Source organism: Triticum dicoccoides, chromosome 3A, assembly GCF_002162155.2.
Source record: "Triticum dicoccoides isolate Atlit2015 ecotype Zavitan chromosome 3A, WEW_v2.0, whole genome shotgun sequence".
NCBI classification, from domain to species: Eukaryota; Viridiplantae; Streptophyta; class Magnoliopsida; order Poales; family Poaceae; genus Triticum; species Triticum dicoccoides.
Window position 1 is genome coordinate 54,719,237 of NC_041384.1, and position 25,497 is coordinate 54,744,733.

The 25,497-nt window shown below is 41.5% G+C and overlaps 1 protein-coding gene across 1 annotated transcript; it reads left to right on the forward strand.

Annotated features, from left to right (window-relative positions):
* The first annotated feature begins 5,666 nt into the window (after nt 1-5,666).
* On the forward strand, nt 5,667-6,151 carry LOC119271195 (60S ribosomal protein L35a-1-like). The gene is made up of 3 exons (XM_037553112.1): nt 5,667-5,683; nt 5,786-6,014; nt 6,110-6,151. The coding sequence occupies exons 1-3, from the start codon at nt 5,667-5,669 to the stop codon at nt 6,149-6,151; spliced, it is 288 nt and encodes a 95-aa protein (XP_037409009.1).
* The last annotated feature ends 19,346 nt before the right edge of the window (nt 6,152-25,497 follow it).

Below are 25,497 nucleotides of genomic sequence, written 5' to 3' on the forward strand. Positions count from 1 at the left end.
GAGTGGACTATTTTTGATGAATCTCGATAGTAGTGATACACATATTCATAATGTTGAAATCAAAAGATGCAGAGTTGATAATGATAGTGCAACTTATTTGTGGCACTGCCGTTTAGGTCATATCGGTGTAAAGCGCATGAAGAAACTCCATACTGATGGACTTTTGGAACTACTTGATTATGAATCACTTGGTACTTGCGAACCGTGCCTCATGGGTAAGATGACTAAAACACCGTTCTCCGGTACTATGGAGAGAGCAACGGATTTGTTGGAAATCATACATACAGATGTATGTGGTCCAATGAATGTTGAGGCTCGTGGCGGATATCATTATTTTCTCACCTTCACAGATGATTTAAGCAGATATGGGTATATCTACTTAATGAAACATAAGTTTGAAACATTTGAAAAGTTCAAAGAATTTCAGAGTGAAGTTGAAAATCATTCTAACAAGAAAATAAAGTTTCTACGATCTGATCATGGAGGAGAATATTTGAGTTACGAGTTTGGTCTACATTTGAAACAATGCGGAATAGTTTCGCAACTCACGCCACCCAGAACACCACAGCGTAATGGTGTGCCCGAACGTCGTAATCATACTTTATTAGATATGGTGCGATCTATGATGTCTCTTACTGATTTACCGTTATCATTTTGGGGTTATGCTTTAGACACGGCTGCATTCACGTTAAATAAGACACCATCGAAATTCGTTGAGACGAGGCCTTATGAACTGTGGTTTGGCAAGAAACCAAAGTTGTCGTTTCTGAAAGTTTGGGGCTGCAATGCTTATGTGAAAAAGCTTCAACCTGATAAGCTCGAACCCAAATCGGAGAAATGTGTCTTCATAGGATACCCAAAGGACACTGTTGGGTACACCTTCTATCACAGATCCGAAGGCAAAACTTTTGTTGCTAAATTCGGAGTTTTTCTAGAGAAGGACTTTCTCTCGAAATAAGTGAGTGGGAGGAAAGTATAACTTGATGAGGTAACTGTACCTGCTCCCTTATTGGAAAGTAGTACATCACAGAAACCGGTTTCTATGACACCTACACCAATTAGTGATGAAGATAAAGATAATGATCATGAAACTTCAGATCAAGTTACTACCAAACCTCGTAGATCAACTAGAGTAAGATCCGCAACAGAGTGGTACGGTAATCCTGTTCTGGAAGTCATGCTACTAGATCATGATGAACCTACGAACTATGAAGAAGCGATGGTGAGCCCAGATTCCGCAAAATGGCTAGAAGCCATGAAATCTGAGATGGGATCCATGTATGAGAACAAAGTGTGGACTTTGGTTGACTTGCCCTTTGATCGGCAAGCAATTGAGAATAAATGGATCTTCAAGAAGAAGACCGACGGTGATGGTAATGTTACTGTCTACAAAGCTCGACTTGTTGCAAAAGGTTTTCGACAAGTTCAAGGGATTGACTACGATGAGACCTTCTCACCCGTAGCGATGCTTAAGTCTGTCCGAATCATGTTAGCAATTACCGCATTTTATGATTATGAAATTTGACAAATGGATGTCAAAACTGCATTCCTGAATGGATTTCTGGAAGAAGAGTTGTATATGATGCAACCAGAAGGTTTTGTCGATCCAAAGGGAGCTAACAAAGTGTGCAAGCTCCAGCGATCCATTTATGGACTGGTGCAAGCCTCTCGGAGTTAGAATAAACGCTTTGATAGTGTGATCAAAGCATTTGGTTTTGTACAGACTTTTGGAGAAGCCTGTATTTACAAGAAAGTGAGTGGGAGCTCTGTAGCATTTCTGATATTATATGTGGATGACATATTATTGATTGGAAATGTTATAGAATTTCTGGATAGCATAAAGGGATACTTGAATAAGAGTTTTTCAATGAAAGACCTCGGTGAAGCTGCTTACATATTGGGCATTAAGATCTATAGAGATAGATCAAGACGCTCAATTGGACTTTCACAAAGCACATACCTTGACAAGGTTTTGAAGAAGTTCAAAATGGATCAAGCAAAGAAAGGGTTCTTCCTTGTGTTACAAGGTGTGAAGTTGAGTAAGACTCAATGTCCGACCACCGCAGAAGATAGAGAGAAAATGAAAGATGTTCCCTATGCTTCAGCCATAGGCTCTATCATGTATGCAATGCTGTGTACCAGACCTGATGTGTGCCTTGCAATAAGTCTAGCGGGGAGGTACCAAAGTAATCCAGGAGTGGATCACTGGACAGCGGTCAAGAACATCCTGAAATACCTGAAAAGGACTCAGGATATGTTTCTCGTATATGGAGGTGACAAAGAGCTCATCGTAAATGGTTACGTTGATGCAAGCTTTGACACTGATCCTGATGATTCTAAATCGCAAACCGGATATGTGTTTTTACTGAATGGAGGAGCTGTCAGTTGGTGCAGTTCTAAACAAAGCGTCGTGGCGGGATCTACATGTGAAGCGGAGTACATAGCTGCTTCGGAAGCAGCAAATGAAGGAGTCTGGATGAAGGAGTCCATATCCGATCTAGGTGTCATACCTAGTGCATCGGGTCCAATGAAAATCTTTTGTGACAATACTGGTGCAATTGCCTTGGCGAAGAAATCCAGATTTCACAAGAGAACCAAACACATCAAGAGACGCTTCAATTCCATTCGGGATTTAGTCCAAGTGGGAGACATAGAAATTTGCGAGATACATACGGATCTGAATGTTGCAGACCCGCTGACTAAGCCTCTTCCACGAGCAAAACATGATCAACACCAAGGCTCCATGGGTGTTAGAATCATTACTGTGTAATGTAGATTATTGACTCTAGTGCAAGTGGGAGACTGAAGGAAATATGCCCTAGAGGCAATAATAAAGTTATTATTTATTTCCTTATATCATGATAAATGTTTATTATTCATGCTAGAATTGTATTAACCGAAAACATAATACATGTGTGAATACATAGACAAAAACAGAGAGTCACTAGTATGCCTCTACTTGACTAGCTCGTTAATCAAAGATGGTTATGTTTCCTAACCATAGACATGAGTTGTCATTTGATTAACGGGATCACATCATTAGGAGAATGATGTGATTGACTTGACCCATTCCGTTAGCTTAGCACTTGATCGTTTAGTTTGTTGCTATTGCTTTCTTCATAACTTATACATGTTCCTATGACTATGAGATTATGCAACTCCCGTTTACCGGAGGAACACTTTGTGTGCTACCAAACATCACAATGTAACTGGGTGATTATAAAGGTGCTCTACAGGTGTCTCCGAAGGTACTTGTTGGGTTGGTGTATTTCGAGATTAGGATTTGTTACTCTGATTGTCGAAGAGGTATCTCTGGGCCCTCTCGGTAATGCACATCACTCAAGCCTTGCAAGCATTGCAACTAATAAGTTAGTTGCAGGATGATGTATTACAGAACGAGTAAAGAGACTTGCCGGTAACGAGATTGAACTAGGTATTGAGATAGCGACGATCGAATCTCGGGCAAGTAACATATCGATGACAAAGGGAACAACGTATGTTGTTATGCGGTCTGAACGATAAAGATCTTCGTAGAATATGTAGGAGCCAATATGAGCATCCAGGTTCCGCTATTGGTTATTGACCGGAGACATGTCTCGGTCATGTCTACATAGTTCTCGAACCCATAGGGTCCGCACGCTTAAAGTTCGGTGACGATCGTAATTAGGGTTTTTGTGTTTTGATGTACCGAAGGTTGTTCGGAGTCCCAGATGTGATCACGGACATGACGAGGAGTCTCTAAATGGTCGAGACATAAAGATTGATATATTGGAAGCCTATATTTGGATATCAGAAACGTTCCGGTTGAAATCGGGATTTTACCGGAGTATCGGGGGGTTACCGGACCCCCCCCCCCCCGAGGGTTATTGGGCCTACATGGGCAATAAGGGAGAAGAGGAGGGCCGGCCAGGGCAGGCCGCGCCCCCCCTCCCCCCTAGTCCGAATAGGACAAGGAAGGGGGGCGGCGCCCCCCTTTCCTCTTTCTCCCTTCCTCCTTCCTTTTCCAACAAGGCAAGAGGGGGGAGTCCTACTCCCGGTTGGAGTAGGACTCCTCCAGGCGCACCCTTAGGGCCGACCGCACCTCCCCCTCTCCCTCCTTTATATACTGAGGCAAGGGAGCACCCCATGACACACAAGTTGATCATTGTGATCGTTCCTTAGCCGTGTGCGGTGCCCCCTTCCACCATATTCCACCTCGATCAAATCGTAGCGGTGCTTAGGCGAAGCCCTGCGTCGATAGAACATCATCACCGTCATCATGCCGTCGTGCTGATGAAACTCTCCCTCAACATTTTTCTGGATCAGAACTCGAGGGACGTCACCGAGTTGAACGTGTGCAGAACTCAGAGGTGCCATACGTTTGGTACTTGGATCGGTCGGATCGGGAAGACGTACGACTACTTCCTCTATGTTGTGTCAACACTTCCGTTGCCGGTCTACGAGGGTACGTAGACAACACTCTCCCCTCTTGTTGCTATGCATCACCATGATCTTGCATGTGCGTAGGAATTTTTTTGAAATTACTACGTTCCCCAACACCTAATACACGGGCCTTTAATAGGCTGGAACTTCGGTCAGGCTAGATTATCGTCACTTTTATATGGGCCATTAATGGGCCTGATATGACGTTGGGCCACATATGGCCCATGGTTTACGTCCGGCGTTAACAGGACGAAAATGACAACAGGCCGAAAGTGGCCCAAAGCTATAGTGGGACTCTAACAGGCCGAATGTCAGACATGGCCGAATATGACCCAAATCCTTCATGGTCGTTTATGGACCGAAAGTTTTGATGGCCTGTAAATGGGCCCAAAAGAAGTCGGACCTTTAATAGGCCGGAAATACACCGAGCCGTAATTCAGCCCAATTACTTAGCGGACTGTTAACGGGCCAGAAGTGACCATGGGCCGCGTTGATGACAAGTTTAGGATAGGCCGTTGACGGGCCGATTTGACAGAGAATGTTGGGACTTTAGCTGGGCCGGCCCATTATGGTCTACAGAATCTTGTGGGCCTTTAGTTGGGTCGGCCCATTGTGGTCCGCAGAATATTGTGGGCCTTTAGCTAGGCCGGCCCATTATGGTCTACAAAATCGTGTGGGCCTTTAGCTGGTCCAGCCCATTATGGTCCGCTAAATTTTGTGGGCCTTTAGCTGGGCCGGCCCATTATGGTCCGCTAAATCTTATGGGCCTTCGGTTGGGCCGGCCCATTTAAACTTTGTGGGCCACTTTTGGGCCGCTCCACGTGTCAACATATCATAGGCCCATCTCGACCGTTGGATGAGTGACACCTGTGCCAACGCGGAGCTGACGCATCGATCCGTCAGCCAATGAGAATTTTACATGTGGAAAATCGGCATTGGTAGTGGCTATTAATGGGTTATCGGATCCAAAATCCGACCCGATAGCTTAACGGAGTTCCGTTACGGCGGATGCCACGTGTCGGTCACCCTTGACGAAAGCACTTCTGTGACGCGCGATTTATTGTCATGGAAGTGGACACTTCCGTGATGATAATTTTGGCAATGTCATGGAACACTTCTAAGACAGCACAAGTATGACTATCTTGATTCTGTCATAAATTTGTCATGGATGTACATGCATGACAGAAAATGCGACCTACTGTGACAAATACGTATCATCACAGAAGTGTATTTTTTTGTAGTACATGCTCGGCTTCAAGAGGTGAGCAGCCCCGTTCTTGGCCATGCTCTCGGCGGATCTGGCGATTCATTTCATGGTGAGATTGGCCGGAGCACTGACGGCGATGTGGGGGTTGATCTACAGGTCAAAGTCGAACCAGTACGAGAGCACGTCGCTGGTGCAGGTCGAGGGGGTGAACACCAAGGAGGACGTGGCGTGGTACGCCGGGAAGCACCTGGCATACGTGTACAAGGCCAAGACCAAGAGCAACGACACCCACTACCGCTGCCTCTGGGGCAAGATCACCTGCCCTCACAGCAACTCCGGTGTCGTCCGTGCCCAGTTCGAGTCCAACCTCCCCGCGGAGTCCATGGTCAGTGCTCGCCCGCCCTTAGTTTTTGATCCGCTTCCTGCTTTCTTGATGGTGCTTTTTTGCTGAGGCTGTTTGTTGCTTTGCGTTGTGTGCAGGGGCGCAAGGTCAGAGTGTTCATGTACCTGAGCAGCATCTAAAGTTAGCTTCTACTGCACTATCGCTAATGATGTTTGTTTAAGGCTGTTGCTTTGCTCTGTGTGATTTTACTCTAGCATGTGTGTTGCATTTTGTCCTGCGCCTTGAGAATGACTAGGATTTATGTTATAGAATTCCAAGTGTAGTCGCAATATATAACATGCCTAAAGTATATGGACTTGTGCAGTGTGTCCATCGAGAGATTGATGATGGTTTAGTTTGGGTCATTCAATCTGGTTGATGTAGGATTCCGTGATCTTGCCATTTTAATCCCTGAAAGATGCATGCTAGGCAATATTGTCATTATGAGTTATCAATCTGTACTTGATCCATTTACAATGTATTAACTTTGTTGTTATCAATCTGTACTTTGATCCGTTTACATTGATCCGTTCCTTGCTTTGTCCAATGGAAACAATCGCCGGAAGGGATATGTTGGTCTTGCAAGAGGCAAACACACTTGGAATGTGCAGGAAATGTTGCATTATCTCATTTGGACATGCATATCATCATACTGGATTGCTTGGCCTTTACTCCAGCATGTGCTAGGATATACAAGACTTGGAAATAGAAAATTAAATTGATAGCAAAGTTATTAAACTCAGATGGTTAGTGTGTATTATTAAGTGCAGTTGTGTTGCTTCTGTTTATCTCGCCGTGTAGCAAAGGTTGATAAGGGCTTAAATAAGTATTGTAGTTGCACTCAGGCATAGGTTGATAGTAAAGTTATTAATCTCGGATGTTTAGCGTGTATTATTAAGTTTATTATTACTCAAGCACTTGCACTATCACTGGATTCCTTGTTAAGTTACTTGGGTTGCTTAAGTTTATTGACCTGATAGGTACAAATAATACAGAAACTTCACTAGATTTCTTTTCATCCTCACATGATACCTCCTGTATAATTTATTCCTCATCCACTTTTAAGAAAAAGAACATCAAGTGAAGCATTGGGATATGTTTCTTGCATATACTTGTGAAGCCCAGTGGCTATCATAAAAAATTCTAGTAAAAGGAGCACTTTGATTTGTAGCTGTTATTGTCATATCTACTACTTGTCGTTCCCTCGAATTATCTATATCTGCTATTGTCATATCTCTATTCACATGTAACGCTGAGATATAATGCTGTCAATTTGGAAAAATAGCGCAGTCTTAAGAAGCATGCTCTCTTAATTAGAATTGTTTTTCTTAGAAAACAACTGATCCTAGGATGTTAAAGACTTCTGTTATATCATTCTTCTCGAACCATGTGTTGCTCATGGTGATTATTTGATGCATGTACTTGTACTGTGTCTCTAGACTGCTACTTAGCTTGGTTTCCCCAAGTGAAAGAAAGTCTTCATGCAGTCATTTTGACATGAAAGAATAGTGTTAAAAATCCTTCACGCTGCTATTGAATACTCCTGCTGCCACACAAGACAACCAAGGTCCACTCTGCTCTGCTGATATCCCTCGCTCTAGCTCCGTTCGTTGCCGCACAAGAAAAACAGAGACAAACAAAAACTAATTATCTAAGGTCCTTTTATCATTACCTATATATGAAATTGCTACTGGATTGCATAGCGCCACCTGTTCATGGTGGGCTAAACTTGTATTTGCTCCTGCTGCTGCGTTTTGATGATCATGAGTCTGATGCATTTTGATGATCTCCTTGTACCAGATGAGTCCGTCGATGAAGCGGTAGCATCTCCTATAGAGGGTGACGGTGGCGGCGGCGCCTATGTGCGGCTTCGACTACAACCTCCTCTCTGGTGAGTCCATCTCCTACCTAGAGATGGTACACAATTGTTACATATTTTTTGCTGCTGGCTGCTACCTCTTGAGCACTGCGTTGGATTTCCCCGAAGAGGAAAGGATGATGCAGCAAAGTAGCGTAAGTATTTCCCTTAGTGTTTGAGAACCAAGGTATCAATCCAGTAGGAGGTTGTGCGCGCGTCCCCTAGTACCTGCACAAACCAAATAACTCCTCGCAACCAACGCGATAAGGGGTTGTCAATCCCTTCACGGTCATTTACGAGAGTGAGATCTGATAGATATGATAAGATAATATTTTTGGTATTTTTATGATAAAGATGCAAAGTAAAATAAAAGCAAAGGAAATAACTAAGTATTGGAAGATTAATATGATGAAGATAGACCCGGGGGCCATAGGTTTCACTAGTGGCTTCTCTCAAGAGCATAAGTATTCTACGGTGGGTGAACGAATTACTGTTGAGCAATTGACAGAATTGAGCATAGCTATGAGAATATCTAGGAATGATCATGTATATAGGCATCATGTCCGAGACAAGTAGACCGACTCCTGCCTGCATCTACTACAATTACTCCACTCATCGACCGCTATCCAGCATGCATCTAGTGTATTAAGTTCAAGAAAACAGAGTAACGCCTTAAGCAAGATGACATGATGTAGAGGGATAAATTCATGCAATATGATAAAAAACCCCATCTTGTTATCCTCGATGGCAACAATACAATACGTGCCTTGCTGCCCCTACTGTCACTGGGAAAGGACACTGCAAGATTGAACCGAAAGCTAAGCACATCTCCCATTGCAAGAAAGATCAATCTAGTAGGCCAAACCATACTGATAATTCGAGGAGACTTGCAAAGATAACCAATCATACATAAAAGAATTCAGAGAAGATTCAAATATTGTTCATAGATAATCTTGATCATAAACCGACAATTCATCGGTCTCAACAAACACACCGCAAAAAGAAGATTACATCGAATAGATCTCCACAAGAGAGGGGGAGAACTTTGTATTGAGATCCAAAAAGAGAGAAGAAGCCATCTAGCTAATAACTATGGACCCGAAGGTCTGAGGTAAACTACTCACACTTCATCGGACAGGCTATGGTGTTGATGTAGAAGCCCTCCGTGATGGATACCCCCTCCGGCGGAGCTCCGGAACAGGCCCCAAGATGGGATCTTATGGATACAGAAAGTTGCGGCGGTGGAATTAGGTTTTTGGCTCCGTATCTGATCGATTGGGGGTATGTAGGTATATATAGGAGGAAGGAGTACGTTGGTTGAGCAATAGGGGGGCCACGATGGTGGAGGGCGCGCCGGGGGGGGGAGGCGCGCCCCCTACCTCGTGGCCTCCTCCTTTGTTTCTTGACGTGGGGTCCAAGTCTCCTGGATCATATTCGGTGAGAACATCACGTTCCCGAAGGTTTCATTCCGTTTGGACTCCGTTTGATATTCCTTTTCTTCGAAACCCTAAAATAGGCAAAAAAACAACAATTGTGTGCTGGGCCTCCGGTTAATAGGTTAGTCCCAAAAATAATATAAAATTGGATAATAAAGCCCAATAATGTCCAAAACAGTACATAATATAGCATGAAGCAATCAAAAATTATAGATACGTTGGAGACGTATCAAGTATCCCCAAGCTTAATTCCTGCTCGTCCTCGAGTAGATAAATGATAAAAACAGAATTTTTGATGCGGAGTGCTACTTGGCATAATTTTAATGTAATTCTTCTTAATTGTGGTATGAATATTCAGATCCGAAAGATTCAAGATAAAAGTTCATACTGACCTAAAAAGAATAATACTTCAAGCATACTAACAAAGCAATCATGTCTTCTCAAAATAACATGGCCAAAGAAAGTTATCCCTACAAAATCATATAGTCTGGCTATGCTCTATCTTCACCACACAAAGTATTTAAATCATGCACAACCCCGATGACAAGCCAAGCAATTGTTTCATACTTTTGACATTCTCAAAACTTTTTCAATCTTCACGCAATACATGAGTGTGAGCCATGGATATAGCACTATAGGTGGAATAGAATGGTGGTTGTGGAGAAGACAAAAAGGGAGAAGATAGTCTCACATCAACTAGGCGTACCAACGGGCTATGAAGATGCCCATCAATAGATATCAATGTGAGTGAGTAGGGATTGCCATGCAACGGATGCACTAGAGCTATAAGTATATGAAAGCTCAAAAAGAAACTAAGTGGGTGTGCATCCAACTTGCTTGCTCATGAAGACCTAGGGCATTTTGAGAAAGCCCATCATTGGAATATACAAGCCAAATTCTATAATGAAAAATTCCCACTAGTATATGAAAGTGACGAAATGAGAGACTCTCTATCACAAATATCATGGTGCTACTTTGAAGCACAAGTGTGGTAAAAGGATAGTAGCATTGCCCCTTCTATATTTTTCTCTCATTTTTTTATTTGGGCCTTTTCTCTTTTTTTATGACCTCTTTTCTTTCTTTTCTTTTTTTTTTGTCCGGAGTCTCATCCCGACTTGTGGGGGAATCATAGTATCCATCATCCTTTCCTCACTGGGACAATGCTCTAATAATGATGATCATCACACTTTTATTTTCTTACAACTCAACAATTACAACTCGATACATAGAACAAAATATGACTATATGAATGCCTCCGGTGGTGTACCGAGATATGCAATGACTCATGAGTGACATGTATGAAAGAATTATGAATGGTGGCTTTGCCACAAATACGAGGTCGACTACATGATCATGCTAAGCAATATGACAATGATGGAGTGTGTCATAATAAACGGAACGGTGGAAAGTTGCATGGCAATATATCTCGCAATGGCTATGGAAATGCCATAATAGGTAGGTATGGTGGCTGTTTTGAGGAAGGTATATGGTGGGTGTATGATACCGACGAAAGGTGCGCGGTATTAGAGAGGCTAGCAATGGTGGAAGTGTGAGAAAAGTGCGTATAATCCATGGAATCAACATTAGTCATAAAGAACTCATATACTTATTGCAAAAATCTACAAGTTGTCAAAGCAAAGTATTACGCGCATGCTCCTAGGGGGATAGATTGGTAGGAAAATACCATCGCTCGTCCCCAACCGCCACTCATAAGGAAGACAATCAATAAATAAATCATGCTCCGACTTCATCACATAACGGTTCACCATACATGCATGCTACAGGAATCACAAACTTTAACACAAGTATTTCTCAAATTCACAACTACTCAACTAGCACAACTTTAATATCGCCATCTTCATATCTCAAAACAATTATCAAGCATTAAACTTCTCATAGTATTCAACACACTCATAAGAAAGTTTTTACTATTCTTGAATACCAAGCATATTAGGATTATTTAAGCAAATTACCATGCTATTTAAGACTCTCAAAATAATATAAGTGAAGCATGAGATATCAATAGTTTCTGTAAAACAAATCCACCACCGTGCTCTAAAAGATATAAGTGAAGTACTAGAGCAAAACTATATAACTCAAAAGATATAAGCGAAGCACATAGAGTATTCTAACAAATTCCAAATCATGTATGGCTCTCTCAAAAGGTGTGTACAGCAAGGATGATTGTGGTAAACTAAAAAATAAAGACTCAAATAATACAAGACGCTCCAAGCAAAACACATATCATGTGGTGAATAAAAATATAGCTCCTAGTAAAGTTACCGATAGAAGTAGACGAAAGAGGGGATGCCTTCCGGGGCATCCCCAAGCTTTGGCTTTTAGGTGTCCTTAGATTATCTTGGGGGTGCCATGGGCATCCCCAAGCTTAGTCTCTTGCAACTCCTTGTTCCATAATCCATCAAATCTTTACCCAAAACTTGAAAACTTCACAACACAAAACTCAAAGTAGAAAATCTCGTGAGCTCCGTTAGCGAAAGAAAACACAATACCAGTTCAAGGTACTGTAATGAACTCATTCTTTATTTATATTGGTGTTAAACCTACTGTATTCCAACTTTTCTATGGTTTATAAACTATTTTACTAGCCATAGATTCATCAAATAAGCAGACAACACACGAAAAACAGAATCTGTTAAAAACAGAATAGTCTGTAGTAATCTGTACCTAGCGCAAGATCTGGAACCCTAAAAATTCTAAAATAAATTTCTGGATGTGAGGAATTTATCTATTAATCATCTGAAAAAATATTTAACTAAATAGCACTTTCCAAATAAAAATGGCAGCAGATCTCGTGAGCGCTTAAGTTTCTGATTTTTACAGCAAGATATCAAGACTTTCCCCAAGTCTTCCCAACGGTTCTACTTGGCACAAACACTAATTAAACACAAAAAACACAACCAAAACAGAGGCTAGGTAAATTATTTATTACTAAACAGGAGCAAAAAGCAAGGAATACAAATAAAATTGGGCTGCCTCCCAACAAGCGCTATCGTTTAACGCCCCTAGCTAGGCATAAAAAGCAAGGATAGATCTAGGTATTGCCATAATAGTAAGATTGATCATTAAAACTCATTTCATATTCTCTACGTTCGGCAGCAAGTTTTCTTTGAGGCAAGCAAAAATAATCAAAAGGGCTAAATTTAATGGGACAAAAGTCCCCAAGATCAACTTTAGGAGGTATAGGTTCCTCCTTCGGCCCTTCGTATTGCACAACCAATTCATCATTATAAGCATTCTTTTGACAGAACTTTGTGAGCCTATATTCAAGAGAATATCCTAGTTCATTATTTCGAATGGCCAAATCATCATTAAAACGGCAAGGTGAAGTGGGGGAGAGGAAAACGAGAGGCAAATGGCAAATAATGTAATGCAGGAGATAAGGATTGTGATGGGTACTTGGTATGTTGACTCAACAGCGCCAGAAATGGCTTGTTGTCGGGAGTCAAATCTTGACTTGCACGAACCTCCCCGCAACGGCGCCAGAAATTCTTCTTGCTACCTCTTGAGCACTGTGTTGGATTTCCCCAAAGAGGAAAGGATGATGCAGCAACGTAGCGTAAGTATTTCTCTCAATTTTTGAGAACCGAGGTATCAATCCAGTAGGAGGTTGCGCACACGTCCCCTAGTACCTGCACAAAGCAAATAACTCCTCGCAACCAACGCGATAAGGGGTTGTCAATCCCTTCACGGTCACTTACGAGAGTGAGATCTGATAGATATGATAAGATAATATTTTTGGTATTTTTATGATAAAGATGCAAAGTAAAATAAAAGCAAAATAAAAAGCAAAGGAAATAACTAAGTATTGGAAGATTACTATGATGAAGATAGACCCGGGGGCCATAGGTTTCACTAGTGGCTTCTCTCAAGAGCATAAGTATTCTACAGTGGGTGAACGAATTACTATTGAGCAATTGACAGAATTGAGCATAGTTATGGGAATATCTAGGTATGATCATGTATATAGGCATCCCGTCCGAGACAAGTAGACTGACTCCTGCCTGCATCTACTACTATTACTCCACTCATCGACCGCTATCCAGCATGCATCTAGAGTATTAAGTTCATGAAAACAAAGTAATGCCTTAAGCAAGAGGACATGATGTAGAGGGATAAATTCATGCAATATGATAAAAAAAACCATCTTGTTATCCTCGATGGCAACAATACAATACGTGCCTTGCTGCCCCTACTGTCACTGGGAAAGGACACCGCAAGATTGAACCCAAAGCTAAGCACTTCTCCCATTGCAAGAAAGATCAATCTAGTAGGCCAAACCAAACTGATAATTCGAAGAGACTTGCAAAGATAACCAATCATACATAAAAGAATTCAGAGGAAGATTCAAATATTGTTCATAGATAATCTTGATCATAAACCCACAATTCATCGTTCTCAACAAACAAACCGCAAAAAGAAGATTACATCGAATAGATCTCCATAAGAGAGGGGGAGAACTTTGTATTGAGATCCAAAAAGAGAGAAGAAGCCATCTAGCTAATAACTATGGACCCGAACGTCTGAGGTAAACTACTCACACTTCATCGGAGAGGCTATGGTGTTGATGTAGAAGCCCTCCGTGATGGATACCCCCTCCGGCGGAGCTCCGGAACAGGCCCCAAGATGGGATCTCGTGGATACAGAAAGTTGCGGTGATGGAATTAGGTTTTTGGCTCCGTATCTGATCGTTTGGGGGTACGTAGGTATATATAGGAGGAAGGAGTACGTCGGTGGAGCAACAGGGGGCCCATGAGGGTGGAGGGCGCGCCTGGGGGGGTAGGCGCGCCCCTACCTCGTGGCCTCCTCCTTTGTTTCTTGACGTGGGGTCCAAGTCTCCTGGATCATATTCGGTGAGAAAATCACGTTCCCGAAGGTTTCATTCCGTTTGGACTCCGTTTGATATTCCTTTTCTTCGAAACCCTAAAATAGGCAAAAAAAACAGCAATTCTGGGCTGGGCCTCCGGTTAATAGGTTAGTCCCAAAACTAATATAAAAATGGATAATAAAGCCCAATAATGTCCAAAATAGTAGATAATATATCATGGAGCAATCAAAAATTATAGATATGTTGGAGACATATCATTGGCTAATCAGCTTTAGAGATGGTAACATGGTCCTGCACTCTTAGGATCATTTTATGACACAATCAATTTTTGGTGTGCTCATAAATTTAATTTTAGTGATAAGAAAAGATCCCACCTAGTTTGCTAGCTCTCTCACTTGAGTTGGTTTAACAGTAGTGGCCTCCTGACTTGTAGTTGGGTAGGTAGTTGAGAAGACTCATGGTGTTGTCTGGGAGCAAAAGTTTATATGCATGGATGATGTAGTAGTTCTGTTGTTGTATGGGGATATATGCAATAGCTATGGAACATGTGGGTTCAAAGCCCGCTCTTCTGAGAAAAAAAATTATGTCTAATTTGAACACTGTACATGTGCCGTTCTTGTGGAATGGGAATTACTTGAGGGAATAAGAGTGTGCAGGGGCAGGTTATCAAGTGCATGGTTGCTAGTTTGCTTGGTATCTCTGTTCTATGTGTATATGCACATAAATTTGTATATGTGGGTTTTAAAGCATGGTTTTTGTATATCTGATAAGTGCACACATCTGTAACTATTCCTCCTTGTCTGGTATTATAAGGCCATTTGACTGGATGCTTTAAAATATGAGTTGATGCGGTAAATGTATTGCAAAGTCTCACGTGGTTTCAGAAACACATGCATCTGTTTGTCATGCTCCTTTGTATTGCTTAAAACTATTCCATAGCTTCACAAATAGCTCTAAATTTTTCCTGGTAACTCTGTCAACACTTAGAGCCCCTATAGCTTTGCTCAACCCCTAAATTGATGCTGCTGCTGTTTCAAATTGCTCATTATTTGAATTGCTACTGCTATCTCATTTTAACTAGCTAGAGGACAAAAAGCATGGTACTAGCTGAATTTGTGTCATCATTCTAATCTAAATAACTGTCCTTTTTTGAATGGTCTCTTGGTATTTTGGCTCCAGTTCTTCTAATTCTTCTCTGCTGATCTTTTTAAAGCTAATTCTTCTTTGTTGATACATGTAACAGAGCGGCCCTAGAAGGCATATCACTGTTCTGTTAGCCCAGTCCTGACAGGAGCAGGTGCCTAGTTTACGATCGCTATCAAAAGAGCTCCATGCTGAAGAACATAGCTCGTAACCATATCTTGTTATTACACATGTGGAGCTTGTAACCGTGATTGCCATACTTTTAGAGTTTGTAGCTAGTTATTACAATTGTAGAGCTTCTGGTAGAGCTTGTATATGTTGGAGCTTATTACGTGTAGAGCTTGTAGATCTTGTAAAGTATTGTATATGTTATTACCTGTTATTTGTACTTGTACAACAGGAGCTCTGTATTGAATCTGGAGTATTATGTGTGTTTTATGTTTATGCCAATTTAAATACTAGTTATTTATTTACTATTAATGGAAATATGAAGAATATAACCTTGCTAGTTGGGACCCACTTACCAGAACCTGACAACTAGGACCCATTTGACTAGTGGAAAAAACTGAAGCTATTGAGGCGAAAAGACCATGGCCCAGAAATTAAAAAGGCCGAATAGTTGGGCCTGTCCCATATAACTGACCAAAATTAATAAGAAAAAAATATATAAAAGGCTGAATTGTTGGGCTCGGCCCATGTAAAACATCTAATTCGACCGGGCTGAATCTTGTCAGTGACCTTTTCAATTGGTCGCAATTTTGCCACGTCAGATTGCCACGTCGGATACGAGTGGCCTGGGCAGACAGCCAGTGACCAAAACAAAAGGTCATGGGTTCAACAACCTTCTGTTTTGGTCGTAAACGTCTACAACCTTCTCACAGAGAAGGTCGCTAAATTTAGTTTACGACCGCCAGCTTTTGACCTTCTGTTTTTGGTCACAAAAAGGTCGCAAATGAAAAACTATGACCTTTCAGCGGCCAATAGTGAGGGTCATAAGTTGACATATTTCTTGTAGTGCATCTCTAGATTCCCCCACTGTAATACTAGCAAGAAAATCACTAAATTCAGATTTGCGAGGTTCACTAACATTACCCCACTGTGGGAGTTTACAAGAAGTGTTAATATCTTCTAAGTCCATGGTATAAGATTTATCATAAAGATCAAACAGGACAGTTTGAGAATTGCGTGATGATGAAAATTTAAACCTTCTCACAAATGAATCAGTTAAATAGAGGTATTGACGGCACTTATCTGCCTCGAAGCTCTCCAGATCAGCATTACGCACAGATGCATCAAATTCCTCTTTAATTCCTGCTCGGATCATGAAATCCTTTGACGGCCATTCACAAGGCCGTACTGGAGCGTCTCTTGGTCGTTCCTCGTCCGCATCGCGTATTGCAGGCCTGGGTCCTTGCTTCCTTGAAGAACCACCTTGGTACATTTTCCTAAACATATTTCTTCCTCTGAAAAATTTCTTGAATTTTTAGTAACTTCAAAATAAAAGTGAACCAAACTCAACAATATTGATAGCAACTACTCCTACAAGTGCCTAGAGGCAATATCATGCATTAAAACTACTTTTGACCATATAAATTTGACATGCAAGCTCAAGAACAAGGTCACCTAAGCAGCAAAAATTTGCAATTAATAAGGCACTAGAACAAAAACTAGTTGGACCATTGGAGGAGTCACATACCAAGGAACAATCCCCCAAAGCAGTTTTGTGAATGGAGCTTTGAAGAAGGAGATTGAAAATGGCAGCAAGATAAGCTTGAAATCGGGTTTGAGGTGGTTGGTGATTTTTTTTGGGAGGAAGAAGGAGTGTGTGGTAGCTGGAATAAGTGGAGGGGAGCCACTCTGGGCCCACGAGGCAGTTGGCGCGCCCTGGACCCTCATGGCCAGGTGCTTGCTCCCCCTGGTGTGTTCTCAGTGCCAGATATTCTCAAATATTCTAGAAAAAAATATTTAATTTTCAGGGCATTTGGAGAACTTTTATCTTCAGGGTATTTTTGATTGCATTGGTAATTCATAAAACAGACAGAAAAATACTATTTTTGTTTTATTTAATATAAATAACAGAAAGTAAAAAGAGGGTACAGAGACTTGTGTTTTCTAAATTCATCCATCTCATGCTCATCAAAATGAATCCACTAACAAGGTTGATCAGGTCTTGTTAACAAACTCATTTTAAATAACATGAAACCGGAGAATTTTCGAATAACACTAGGTTACCTTAACGGGGATATGCATGTCCCCAACAATAAGAATATAATATTTCTTCTTGACGGTAGGAAGAGGGAATTCAAAACCTCCAATAGTACTTGTTGAAAAATTTCCAATAGAATTGATACTGTGGACTTGAGGTTATTTCCTCGGAAAGTGCACCATATGCTCATTACCATTAACATGAAAAGTGACATTGCCTTTGGTGCAATCAATAACAGCCCCTCCAGTATTCAAAAAGGGTCTTCCAAGAATAATAGACATACTATCGTCCTCTGGAATATCAAGAATAACAAAGTCTGTTAAAATAGTAACGTTTGCAACCACAACAGGCACATCCTCACAAATACCGACAGGTATAGCGGTTGATTTATCAGCCATTTGCAAAGATATTTCAGTAGGTGTCAACTTATTCAAATCAAGTCTACGATATAAAGAGAGAGGAATAACACTAACACCGGCTCCAAGATCACATAAAGCAGTTTTAACATAGTTTCATTTAATGGAGCATGGTATAGTTGGTACTCCTGGATCTCCAAGTTTCTTTGGTATTCCACCCTTAAAAGTATAATTAGAAAGCATGGTGGAAATTCCAGCTTCCAGAATCTTTCTTTTATTAGTAACAATTTCCTTCATATATTTAGCATAAGGATTCATTTTAAGCATATTGGTCAAACGCATACGCAAAAAGATAGGTCTAATCATTTCAGCAAAGCGCTCAAAATCCTCATCATCCTTTTTCTTGGATGGTTTAGGAGGAAAAGGCATGGGTTTCTGAACCCATGGTTCTCTTTCTTTACCATGCTTCCTAGCAACAAAGTCTCTCTTATCATAACGTTGATTCTTTGATTGTGGGTTATCAAGATCAACAACAGGTTCAATCTCTACATCATTATCATTACTAGTTTGAGCATCAACATGAACATCATCATTAACATTATCACTAGGTTCATGTTCATTACCAGATTGTGTTTCAGCATCAGAAATAGAAATATCATTGGGATTCTCAGGTGTGTCAATAACAGGTTCACTAGAAGCATGCAAAGTCCTAACATTTTTATTTTTGTTCCTCTTAGAAGGACTAGGTGCATCAATATTAATTCTCTGAGAATCTTGCTCAATTCTCTTAGGGTGGCCCTCAGGATACAAAGGTTCCGGAGTCACTTTACCTCCTCTAGTTGCAACTCTAACAGTAAAGTCATTATTTTTACTATTCAATTCATTGAGCAAATCATTATGAGCTTTAAGTACTTGTTCTAGTTGAGTGGTAACCATAGAAGCATGTTTACTAATAAGTTTAAGTTCACCTTTAACACTGGCCATATAATTACTCAAGTGTTCAATCATACAAGCATTATGTTTCAATTGTCTACCAATGTAAGCATTAAAATCTTCTTGCTTAACCATAAAGTTACCAAATTCATCCAAACATTGGCTAGCAAACTTAGCAGGAGGGATTTCAGCTTTATCATATCTATAGAGAGAATTTACCTTTACTACCTGTGTCGGGTTATCGAGACCATGTGTTTCTTCAATAGGTGATGAATTAAGACCATGTATTTCTTCAATAGGTGGTAAATTCTTAACATCTTCAGCTTTTATACGTTTTTCTTTCATAGATTTATTTGCCTCTTGCATATCTTCAGGACTGAGAAATAGAATACCCCTTTTCTTCGGAGTTGGCTTAGGAGTTGGTTCAGGAAGTGTCCAATTATTTTCATTGGTCAACATATTATTCAATAGAATTTCAGCTTGATCAATAGATCTTTCGCTAAAAACACAATCAGCACAACTATCCAGGTAATCTCTGGAAGCATCGGTTAGTCCATTATAAAAGGTATCAAGTATTTCATTTTTCTTGAGAGGATGATCAGACAAATCATTAAGTAATTGGAGAAGCCTCCCCCAAGCTTGTGGGAGACTCTCTTCTTCAATTTGCACAAAATTATATATTTCCCTTAAGGCAGCTTGTTTCTTATGAGCGGGGAAATATTTAGCAGAGAAGTAGTAAATCATATCCTGGGGACTACGCACACAACCAGGATCAAGAGAATTAAACCATATCTTAGCATCACCCTTTAATGAGAGCGGAAATAATTTAAGGATATAATAGTAGCGAGTTTTCTCATCATTAGTGAACAGGGTAGCTATATCATTTAATTTAGTAAGATGTGCCACAACAATTTCAGATTCATAGCCATAGAAAGGATCATATTCAACCAAAGTAATTAACTCAGGATCAACTGAGAAATCATAATCCTTATTAGTAATAAAGATAAGTGAAGTAGCATAAGCAGGATCATGTTTCATTCTAGCATTTAGAGACTTTTCTTTAAGATTAGCTAATAACTTCTTAAGATCACTTCTATCGTTGCAGGCAAAAAAGTCTCGAGCAGTTTCTTCATCCATAACATAACCCTCAAGAACAACAGGCAATTCATATTTAGGGGGAGAATCTTCATCATCACTTTCATCAATATTATCAGTTTCAATAATTTCATTCTCTCTAGCCCTAGCAAGTTGTTCATCAAGAAATTCACCAAGTGGCACAGTAGTATCAAGCATGGAAATAGTTTCATCATAAGTATCATGCATAGAAGAAGTGGCATATCATCAATAACATGCGACATATTAGAATGAATAGGAGAAGCAGGTTTAGGTGTCGCAAGCTTACTCAAAACAGAAGGTGAATCAAGTGCAGAGCTAGATGGCAGTTCCTTACCTCCCCTCATAGTTGAGGGAAAAATCTTGGTTCTTTGATCTTTCAAGTTCTTCATAATGATAAGCAGATATAAATCTCAAGTGACTCAAAGAATAGAGTTATGCTCCCCGGCAACGGCGCCAGAAAATGTTCTTGATAACCCACAAGTGTAGGGGATCGCAACCGTTTTTGAGGGTAGAGTATTCAACCCAAATTTATTGATTCAACACAAGGAGAGCCAAAGAATATTCTCAAGTATTAGCAGCTGAGTTGTCAATTCAACCACACCTAGAAACTTAATATCTGCAGCAAGATATTTAGTAGCAAAGTAATAAGATAGTAGTGGTAACAGTGGCAAAAGGTAATGGTAGCAAAAGTAATATTTTTGGGTTTTGTAGTAATTGTAACAGTAGCAATGGAAAAGTAAATAAGCAAAGAACAATATAGGAAAAGCTCGTAGGCATTGGATCGGTGATGGAGAATTATGCCGGATGTGATCGATCATGTAACAGTCATAACCTAGGGTGACACAGAACTAGCTCCAGTTCATCAATGTAATGTAGGCATGTATTCCGAATATAGTCATACGTGCTGATGGAAAAGAACTTGCATGTCATCTTTTGTCCTACCCTCCCATGGAAGCGGGGTCCTATTGGAAACTAAGGGATATTAAGGCCTCCTTTTAATAGAGTACCGGACCAAAGCTTTAACACATAGTGAATACATGAACTCCTCAAACTACGGTCATCACCGGTAAGTATCCTGATTATTGTCACTTCGGGGTTAACGGATCATAACACACAATAGGTGACTATAGACTTGCAAGATAGGATGAAGAATTCTCATATATTGATGAAAACATAATAGGTTCAGATCTGAAATCATGGCACTCAGGCCCTAGTGACAAGCATTAAGCATAGCAAAGTCATAGCAACATCAATCTCAGAACATAGTGGATACTAGGGGGAGGGGGCGCCCCCCTGCCTCCTGGCCACCGAGTTGGTTGCTTGACGTCCACTCCAACTCCTCTAGATCACGGTTGTTCCAAAAATCACGATCCCAAAGATTTCATTCCGTTTGGACTCTGTTTGATATTCCTTTTCTATGAAACACTAAAATAGGCAAAAAAACAACAATTTGCACTGGGCCTTGGGTTAATAGGTTAGTCCCCAAAATAATATAAAAGTGTAAAATAAAGCCCATTAACATCCAAAATAGATAATATAATAGCATGGAACAATCAAAAATTATAGATACGTTGGAGACGTATCAGCATCCCCAAGCTTAATTCCTGCTCGTCCTCGAGTAGGTAAATGATAAAAACAGAATTTTTGATGTGGAATGCTTCCTAACATATTTCTCAATTTAATTTTTCTTTATTGTGGCATGAATGTTCAGATCCGAAAGATTCAAGATAAAAGTTTATTGTTGACATAAAAATAGTAATAATCCAAGTATGCTAATCAAGCAATTATGTCTTATCAAAGTACCATAGCCAAAGAAAACTTATCCCTACAAAGTCATATAGTTTGGCCATGCTTCATTTTCGTCACACAAAATGCTCTCATCATGCACAACCCCCATGACAAGCCAAACAATTGTTTCATAATTAGCCTTTTCAAACTCTTTCAACTTTTATGCAATATATGAGCGTGCTACCTCTTGAGCATTGCATTGGTTTTCCCTTGAAGAGGAAAGGGTGATGCAGCAAAGTAGCATAAGTATTTCCCTCAGTTTTTGAGAACCAAGGTATCAATCCAGTAGGAGATCACGCTCGAGTCCCACGCACCTACACAAACAAATAAGAACCTCGCAACCAACGCGATAAAGGGGTTGTAAAACCCTTCACGGTCACTTACGAGAGTGAGATCTGATAGATATGATAAGATAATATTTTTGGTATTTTTATGATAAAGCTGCAAAGTAAAATAAAAGGCAAAAGAAATAACTAAGTATTGGAAGATTAATATGATGGAAGATAGACCCCGGGGCCATAGGTTTCACTAGTGGCTTCTCTCAAGAGCATAAGTATTATGCTAGGTAAACAAATTACTTTCGAGCAATTGATAGAATTGAGCATAGTTATGAGAATATCTAGGTATGATCATGTATATAGGCATCACGTCCGAGAAAAGTAGACCAAAACGATTCTTCATCTACTACTATTACTCCACACATCGACCGTTATCCAGCATGCATCTAGAGTATTAAGTACATAAGAACAGAGTAATGCTTTAAGGAAGATGACATGATGTAGAGGGATAAACTCATGCAATATGATATAAACCCCATCTTTTTATCCTCGATGGCAACAATACAATACGTGTCGGTTCCCTTTTTGTCACTGGGATCGAGCACCGCAAGATTGAACCCAAAGCTAAGCACTTCTCCCATTGCAAGAAAGATCAATCTAGTAGGCCAAACCAAACTGATAATTCGAAGAGACTTGCAAAGATAAACCAATCATACATAAAAGAATTTAGAGGAGAATCAAATATTGTTCATAGATAATCTGGATCATAAACCCACAATTCATCGGATCTCGACAAACACACCGCAAAAAAAGATTACATCGAATAGATCTCCAAGAGAATCTAGGAGAACTTTGTATTGAGATCCAAAGAGAGAGAAGAAGCCATCTGACAGTGTCCTAGACTAGGGGGTACTCATCATGTCGTCTCGCGATCAGTTGGATTGGGCCGAGGACCCCCATGGCCGTATACTCCTGGGCCAGTCCGGACAGCTGCCGCATACAAGGAAGATTCCACAAGACTTGGTGATCAAGACAAGGACTCCTCCCCCACCGGCGTATTCGGCTAGGACTCTTGTTATCCTAGGCCTCTGGTGCATTATATAAACCAGGGTCAGGCTAGTCGATAGATCATATATACAACAATCATACCATAGGCTAGCTTCTGGGGTTTAGCCTCTCCGATCTCGTGGTAGATCTACTCTTGTACTACCCATATCATCAATATTAATCAAGTAGGACGTAGGGTTTTACCTCCATCAAGAGGGCCCGAACCTGGGTAAAACTTCGTGTCCCCTGCCTCCTGTTACCATCGATCCTAGACGCACAGTTCGGGACCCCCTACCCGAGATCCGCCGGTTTTGACACCGACATTGGTGCTTTCATTGAGAGTTCCGCTGTGTGATCGGCAAAAGGATCAATGGCTCGCCCGCAGGTCAACTGCGACGTCGGCATCTTCGTCGCCGGCTCGACTGGTCACCTTGGCTCGACCGAGGACCGTGCTCCATCTGCAATCATCATGTTCGAACGGGGGCCTTCTTCAACATCAACTCCAATCTCTATCATGATCATAGAGGAGTCATCCATGGAGCTCGAGGACTCAACATCAACATTGCCCTCGGGCGGCCGTGTTGTTTTTATGGACAGCGAACTTGTATTCGCCGTCACCACCTCCTCGAGTGTCAGTTTGACGATTACTTTGGTGGAATAGTGCGGGATTACGTCTACAACAGCCATGCAAAATTTCGTCGAGTTCTGATGGAGGAATCTCCAACAATCTACGATATACCGGAGCCCTGTCAAATCTGGACGGGAATCTGGACGAGTTTAGGGCGTGGCCTCCAAAGCCCAGCTCGGAGGTCCTTTGGAAGATCCAACCATTCATATACTGCGGAATTCCTATATCTACCACCCCTCCAAATTTCAGCTCGATCCGACGGTTCAAACTCCGGGAACCTTCCGATGACTGGACCAATTTTCGGATCTGTTTTCTGCGCGAATACGGATCCGACCCGAATTCATGTTTCTTTATGAACGTGATATTGGACAACCTTTTTAGAGGAATTCTCTTCTAGGGTATTGTGCGTTGTTTTTAAACATGTGCCCGTAAATTTTTAAGCCTCCCCTGAGGTCATCTTCATCATCATGCTGCTGTCAAACCTGTCCGACAATATTGCTCTAAGGCAGCTGACCTGCGCTCGACACGACGTCACTTTGTTGAGCCGAGCTGAACTTCTTCGGATCATCATCTCGGCAAGCCGAACAAGGGTCCGGCATCACGAAGGATAAATCATCACCAACATCGCCGCCCCACGGATTACACGGAGCGGGCATACCGGCATCGCCGCACGGTCACTTCATCAAGCCGGCATCGACCACGTCACGACCTGCATCGGCAGGGCTGCACTATTGCTTCTTCAAGCTGGTGTCCATCATGCCGACCTACTTCGACTCATCGGCTGACATCGAGGCTTCGACATCTCGGCTGGACCGGGGGCTTCGCCATCTCTTCATCAACCTATACTCCGGAGACTTCGGCGTCACTAGCCGACCAGCTCCGTCACGTTAGCTGGACTGAGGGCTTTGCCTCGGCGAGCCAACCTTTGCCATCAACGCCGTGCCGTCGCTTTATTGCCCATCAAGCAATGGGTGTGCGGATCGAGTGCCAATTTTGAGAATCACCTTTCTTCGTATTTCTACAACAAATAAACCAGGTGCTATTAATCCTAGTATTTTTTGCTTGTTTGGGTTCATTTTTTCCAAGGAATTATTACTCTGGTTTGTCCATCATATGTACGCAGGTCTATTAAATGGTGGCCGCATTAACGACGATCGCATGGTGGTTCGGTCAGTTTCCGTACATAGTGCGGCGAACGCCGCATCCGGAACTCAGACCGACCTGTGAATTCAGGCTTCGCCACGCCTTTACCGCATCACGCTGACGCCCTGCATTGACTTCGGCGCCAGGCCATATTTCTTTTATTACTCACTTTGCATAAATTATTTATTATGCAATGATTTATTATTATTATTATTACTATTATCTTCGGTTTGCACTATTTTTTGTGCACAGGAAAATGATCCAGCCGGACTATATCCTTTGGCGTCACCTCGGCTGGACGAGGGGCTTCGTCAGCACTTCATTACCCCATGTCGGGGACTTCGGCATCACTCTGCCGGCCTGCATTGACCATGCTATGTCACCACTTCGGAGTGCCGAGCTCTTTGCTCCGCCACCTCGGGACCGACTTGGGGGATGGAACCTTGTCCCGCACCAAGCTCGGACCACGTCGTCAATACCGAACACATTAACCAGCTAACACTACTAGGGAAAAGCCTATACACAGAATGTTACCAGCAGCGCGCTATAAAATCAGGCGCTGCTGCTAAGTAGTAGTAGCGCGAGCTGTGGAAACTCGCTGCTGAAACAAGTTTATCAGTAGCGCGCGCACTCCAAGCGGCGCTACTGCTAAAATTCCCACGACGCCGCTGCGAGGCCAGTTATAGCAGCAGCGCATTAAAATAGACA